At 29.0% G+C, this 7,500-nt stretch overlaps 1 protein-coding gene across 1 annotated transcript in view; it reads right to left on the bottom strand.

The window, feature by feature from the left end:
• The window catches only part of LOC122637083, a gene marked incomplete at its 3' end in the record, with an annotated part of 30,184 nt that overhangs the window by 10,457 nt on the left and 12,227 nt on the right, over window positions 1–7,500 (bottom strand). The window contains exon 3 of the mRNA XM_043828959.1: window positions 390–497. Coding sequence (XP_043684894.1) covers window positions 390–497 — 108 coding nt within the window. The remainder of the gene's footprint in view (window positions 1–389; window positions 498–7,500) is intronic.

The raw sequence follows: 7,500 nt of genomic DNA, 5'->3' as shown, positions 1-7,500 counted from the left end.
TCTCTCTCTCTCTCTCTCTCTCTCTCTTTCCCTCTCTCTCTCTCTCTCCCTCTCTCTCTCTCTCTCTCTCCTCCTTTATTTTAATAATGATAAAGTAAAAAATAAATAAATAAAATAAAACAGATGAAAGAAGGACAAAAAAGATGGGATAAAAGAGGGTGAGTTTTTATTTTTACATTCGTACGAGATACTTTTCTCTCTCAAGGCAGAGAAACAGAAAGAGAAAGAGAGAAAAAGAGAGGAAGAGAGAGAGAGAGAGAGAGAGAGAGAGAGAGAGAGAGAGAAAGCGAGAGAAAGAAAAATTAATTCTTCGTTTCCTTTTCACTTTTGTTGTTTCCTTTTTCTTTTTCTTTTTTTTTTTTTTTTTAGAGATTTCGAATTTTGCCAACCTTTCGTCATCGGTATCATCCGACGGTTTCGGATCTTCGCGGCACCTTAAGTTCGTGCCCTCCGCGAAATGCACCCGTTGTCCTAGATCCACCGAGAATCCGAGCAACCTACAATGCATACATCAGAACAACCATATCGTCGTATCAAACACAACTACGGTATCAAACACAAAGATTTTTTTTTTGAAGGGGTTGAAGAAGGAAGTAGGGTTTTTGAGAGGCCACACACACGCACAACTTTATCCGAATTTCTCTTGATGATATCTAATCGACATCTATAATTTTTGTCCGTCTCAATCTTTCTTTCTCAATTTTTCCCTCTCTCTCTCTCTCTCTCTCTCTCTCTCTCTCTCTCTCTCTCTCTCTCTCTCACTCTCTCACTCACTCTATCACGATCTCTTCGAATTCGAAATATTTGAAAGATTTGCGATTGATAAGACGATAACTAGATATAAAATTGTAATCGTATGATAATATCGTAGAAAGGATTGGTACGAAGCTTTTTATTCCAATTTTTTAATAACTCGATCATTTCGATCATTTTGATCTTTGTGAAAAACAGATATATATGTATATGTATGTTGTATATTTGTTATATAATGAATTTATTTATTATATGTAAGAATATATATATATATATCAATATTATATATTTATTATTGAAAATAATTATCATTTTTTATTTAACATTGAAGAACAGTATTTGCAATATATATATATATATATATATATATATATATATAAAGAAAAAAATAAAAAAAGAATAAAAAAAATATTTGAATCAAAAAATACTATTCGAAAAACACTGTTGCTTGTGGAGGAAAATAAATAAAAAAAGGGCAAATAATCGAAGAATGTGTGACCCCTCGAAATGTAATAAAAAAGGAAAAAAAGATAGTTACAATTAAAAAAAAGAAAAAAGTAGAAAGCTCATCAATATTATTACACCCAGCGACGTAGCGATCATTATCATTATATTATCATCATTTTATTTTTAGTATTTTTATGATTATTATTATTATTAATATTATCGTTATTATTATTATTATATATATTTACATATCTTTAACCACCAACACCATCATTATTATTACGTTATACTTATTTTTATTATTAGTGTATTATTATTGTTATTGTTAATATTATTATTATAATTTCATTATTATGATTAGCATCCTTATTACGTTCCACCTTCGCAAAATATAACCAAATGAGAAATCCTTAAGCTGATTACATATAAATTGGATTAATGAGAGAGAAAGAGAGAGAGAGAGAGAGAGAGAGAAAGAGAGGTAGAAAGAAAAAGAGAGAAAGATATGTCATAAATGAATAATAATAATAATAATAAAAATAATAATAATTCAACGAAAGAAGATTGTATTTATTGCGATAATGATAAGTACGAATACTATATGTATAATACTATTTACATATATTATTTATACAGTATAAAACAGTATCTTTGCAATTATAATAATTCATTGATATCATTAAACTACATAATAAGGCCCATACGATAAATAAAAATCCATAAGACTGTAGATCAATTTCAGATTAAAAATATGACGAGGGGTTGAATGATATATTTCAAGGGTTTATAAGCATTATATCTCAACGCATTATACACACACACACGCACACACACATACATTCACGCACACATACATTACAAGTTGGAAAACACGTAGATACAGTAAATCAAACGAGATGAAACAACGAATACAGAATATCTAAAGATAAACAATCGTTTCGATAAATAATACGTTTCCAAAGATAATATATCGTTCGTATTATTCGTTATTATTTTATTATTATTCTGTTTGTTCGTTCATTTTTTTTTTTTTTTTTTTTTTTTTAATATTTCATCAAGTATTTGTCGAAGAAAAAATAGATCTAATAATTTTATTACGTATTTTTACGTGAAACCGTATCGATTGGTTTCGGATAGCATCGTTTATTTGAACGACGAAAATACGTAAATATTGGTTGATATCGAGAAGAAAAATAGTTAATATTTATTACTGTTTAATATCAATAATAGTATTATATCTTCCAACATCGTACTCTTCATTCATATAGATTTTCCATTTTCCGATATTCATATATTGAAGGATATTGATGATTATGAAAACTTTCTAAACTCTATTTCGGACATAAGGTATCTTTTGTATTTCGAAATAGATATTATGATTATTTGACAGTAGATAGAAAAAGTAAGTGATCTATATTAATTTTTGAAAAGAAAGCAATATTTCTATCTTTTGTCTTTTAAAATAATTTTAAATATAATTTGCGATTAATTTTATTTAAAAAATAAATAAATAAAATAATGATAATTCTTTTATTTGTGTACAATTTTTTAATCTTAAGATATAATACTGTTTTAAAGAAATATATATATATATACATATATAATTTATACATACATATATATTAAATAAATACATATCTATATTTATATACAAAAATAATTCTTTTACGTACGATTGAAAAATTAAAAAAAAAAAAAAAGAAAACAGATTAAAATGCGATCGAAAACAAAGATAAAACATTCCCGACTTATTGTCCTTATCACATTTCGAAATTACATTACTATTACATACATATTTTTCTAATTTATTATTATCACCGATTATTGTATCTAAGTTAGGTAATTCGTAAGGTTGGTACTTGAGCAGGTGATTTTAGGGTGGGATTGGGATCTAGTGTGGGAATTGAGGGAACGCTACTTCATAAAACTTAAATTGCATTTGTTAGCACCCTAAAAGAAACTCTAAGATACGAAAGATATTCTCGTTACGGATCGGCGCGGTTCGGTGACGGAGAGAAAAAAAAAGGAAAAAAAAAGCGAAGAAAAGAAAAGAACAGAGAAGAAAAAAAACAGAGACAGAAACAAAGAGAGAGAGAGAGAGAGAGAGAGGGAGGGGGAGAGAGAGAGAGAGAGAGAGAGAGAAGAAAAAAAATGAAAAAGAGACGACGAAGAAGACGAAGTCAATTTCGCGTAGAGCTATCACAATGGGAAAGGGAAAAAGCAAGCGCTAAGAGAAGAAGAAAATAGGGGGGTGAGGAGGGGAGGAGTGAGAGACGGGGTGAGAATGAAAGGGAAGAATAAGGATACGACGACGGCTCATTGAGAAATTGAAAGCCGGATAAAAAGGTTTGACCCATTTTAAAAATTTTTTCAACGGCAGCATACAGCCTTAACTCTTCACCCCCACCCTTACTCTCATCCCCACTCTTCAACCTCACTACCACTCTCACTCCCACTCTCACTCCCACTCTCACACCCACTCTCACATCCCATCTACTTCACGCATTTATCTGCTACCTACTGCTTAATTCTCTGTATAGGTCTCTCTCTCTCTCTCTCTCTCTCTCTCTCTCTCTCTTTCTCTTTTTTTTTTTACTTTTTTTTTCTTGTTTTTCGCAGAATGGAAAGCCAAAGTTCCTAAGTGGGTCGAAAAAAAGTTCCTAGATGATTCGAAAAATCACTTTTTTCTATTTCCTTTCTTTTTTTTTTCCATTATTTTCGTTTTTTTTCTCTTTTTCGTTTTACGGGATGAGAGCAAAAAGTTGCCAGATGAGTAAAAAAAAAAGGAAGAAAGTTTCCAGGTGATTCTGGAAAAATCGATTTACTCTTCCTTCTCTCGGGATTCATTCGACCTTGCAGTTGTTAGGCTTGTAGTTTTACGATTTGAAAAGAATAAAAAAGGAAATTTGCAAAAAGAAATTAGATATCACTAGCCTACAAAAAAAAAAAAAAATTGAATATTCTAATCGATTTTTAAAGTCACAATCGAGAAAGAACTTTCATCTTTCTTTCTTTTCGATCCAACCTCTATATTCTACTAGTTGTACATTCTATTTTTATTTTTATTTGTATTTTATTTTCTTTCCCTTTTTTTTTTTTTTTTTTTGTATTTCGTACTTCTCTCTTCTACTCCACTGTGCTTTGACATTTGACAAAAGTTGAGTAGAATCAGAAGATCTCCAAAGTGTGAGTAAGAGAGAAAAAGAGAGAGAAAGAACTTCTAGCTTCTGCATCCTTTCAAGAGGCAAAAAAGAGAGAGAGAAAGGAAGAAAGAAAAAAAGAAAGAAAAAATAAAAATGAAAAAGAAAAAAGAGAAAGAAAAGCATGGTCGGAGAAGGGTGGTACGAGGTAGGAGGTTAGTAAAAATTTGTTCAATTGCCTCGTCGCACTCCGTTTTTGCCGTCGACGAGGCCTTCTTAGCTGGTTTGCGCGTTAATTAAAAATTTTCCTTTTATCTGAATCCAGACGGAAAAGAGCACAATTTTTCTTTTCTCTCTCTCTCTCTCTCTCTTTCTCTCTCTCTCTCTCTCTCTCTTTCTTTCTTTCTCTCGCTTCCATATTTCTTCATCCTTCTTTCTGTTAGTAAAAAGTAGTTGGAAAAATGTTGATATAACCGTTCACGTTAATTCGTCTCGTGTATAAATGTCTATGGAAATAAAAAAGAAAAAAGAAAGAAGAGAAAAAAGAAAAAAGAGAGAAAAAGAGAAAAAAAATCGCGTTCGATCCATCACGAATGGAACTTTACCGTGACGTATAATGTTTCTCTTTTTTCTCTTTTTCTCTTCATTTTTTTTTTTTTTTTATTCTTTTATTTTGTATTTTTTATGGTTTTTTATACTCATTTTCAAAAAAAGAAATGAGAGAAAGAAGAATATAAAATTACGATTGCAAATACTGTTCTTCCATGTTAAATAAAAAACAGAAAATTATTTTTAATAATGTATATATATATATATATATGTATATATATATATATATATATATATATATATATACATATATGTATTTCTTCACTATTGTCTTATCGCTAATACAAAATATCATTTCTAATAAAAAAATCATTAAAACATTTTACATAGTATTGCAATTAAACGAATGATTTCTCGTTATCGATATAATGTAATCAAAAGGAAAAAAAAAAAGAATAAAAAAAAAGAAAGAAAGGTTTTATCGATTGTTGTTCGGCATTAATAAAAACGAAATATTCTTTTTTATTAATTTAAATCAGAATGATTTCAATTGAGTAAACCCATGTAAATGTTTGGATCGGTGATGACGTACGGTCGATCGTGTATCATCAATTTTCACAAGGTTTACGTACATACACATACATACATACATACATATATATATATACATACATACATGAATGAATACACACATATGTACATACATATACATATGTATTCGAGTGCAAGTACATACACACACACACTCTCTCTCTCTCTCTCTCTCTCTCTCTCTCTCTCTCTCTCTCTCTCTCTATCTATCTATCTATCTATCTATCTATCTATCTATCTATCTATCTATGTTGTTAGAGGATCACTGGATAGCAGAGACATATATACTCTTATGTACGTATAAATATACACAAGTGAATATATATATATATATATATATATATATATTATATATATATATGTTTGTATGTACACACAGAAATCAGTCGATTACTCGAAAGAGAGAGAGAGAGAGAGAGAGAGAGAGAGGGTCGAGTACTAGCAACGAGGAGCATTTATCGCAGAAACCAGCTACTCGATTCGATACTTTATCGGCTTGGATCGTACGACCCTAATCTCTGAAAGTTCGAAATTTTATCGATGATAATGGACGGCCTTTCGTTTGTTACTCGATAACAGAAAGAGACAGAGACAAAGAGAAAAAGAAAAAGAGAAATAGAAAAAGTAATATGTGTGTATCTGTGTGTGTATGTGTGTATGTTTGTGTCGTACGAAAATCGAAAATATTTGAAAGGTGATACTTTAATACCAGTTTTTTCGTCTTTCTGTCTTTCTTTCTGTTTTTCTTTTTTCTTTCTTTTTTTTTCTTGTTTTTTTTTGTTTTTTTTTTTTTTTTTAATCGTCGACCATCTTCCCTCATACAAAGTTTTTCCTTTTTTTTGTTTAATTATATTTTTGTTCATTTGTATTTTTGTTAAAAAGTAAAAAAGCCAAAATAAATATCTGCAAGTATTTTATTGAGACAACGTAAGACAAATAATAAATAATGGAAATATAAAAAGGAAAACGTTATTGATAAACGAACGAATAATGCGAGAAGATTTTGATGTAACGAGCTATGTAACAAAGGAGGAATGATGGCGATAGAAAATGAGAAAAGAAAAGAAAAAATAATTCCTAGGTGTGATATTAAACACCGATTACTTTCTCTTTAGAAATTTTTTTCTTAGAAGCTCGTAATTTAACGTGGAGGAGAGTTTTACGATTTGGAAATGGGAAAAAAGATATTGGTTTAAAATTGGTACGATCGAGGAATTTAGAAAAAAGAAAAAGAAGAAGAAAAAAGAAAATAAAAACATCATTTCCGAACTTTTGATCTCTCAAATTTTATATACTTACACGTATAAAAAAAAAAAGTATTATCGAGATCGAGGAGGATTTCTAACGAAAATAAACAAAGAAAAAGATAAAGATCCACATAAAGACAGAGATAAAAAGAGAAAGAGATAGTGCTATATACATATTATCCATAGTAATCACAGCATCCGAATGAATCGTATATAGCACTTTATGTACATACATGTGTACATATATACTCTACGTAAATGCTATATACAACGTAACATCCTCCGAATGATAATGTTTCCTCCTCGTAAATGTTAAAGTACTAAACGCGTCAGAAAACAGATAAAGTGATGAAGGATTTGATTAGTTTCTTTTTTTATATCGATACGCGATGAAATTGAAGAGAGATAGTTTTGAACTAAGAGAGCAAAATTTCTTCTCAAGGTTTTTTCGAACGATCCATCTTTACATTACGTCCATTTATTCGATAATATATATTTATATATATATATATCAATATATATATAGAATAAATATATATATATTTATATTTATATTTATATTTATATATATATATATATTTCACACAGAATATCGATATATAAAAATATACATATATATAGTATATGTGTATGTATGTGTGTGTGTGTGTGTGTATATATATATATATAAAAGTACTATATATATATATAGAAAAGTACACGTTTTCACTAAAAAAAAATTACATATATATATATATATATATATATATATATATATGTTTACGTGTATATGT

This window comes from Vespula pensylvanica, chromosome 24, assembly GCF_014466175.1.
Source record: "Vespula pensylvanica isolate Volc-1 chromosome 24, ASM1446617v1, whole genome shotgun sequence".
Taxonomy (NCBI): domain Eukaryota; kingdom Metazoa; phylum Arthropoda; class Insecta; order Hymenoptera; family Vespidae; genus Vespula; species Vespula pensylvanica.
This window is presented reverse-complemented; position numbering and strand designations above follow the sequence as displayed.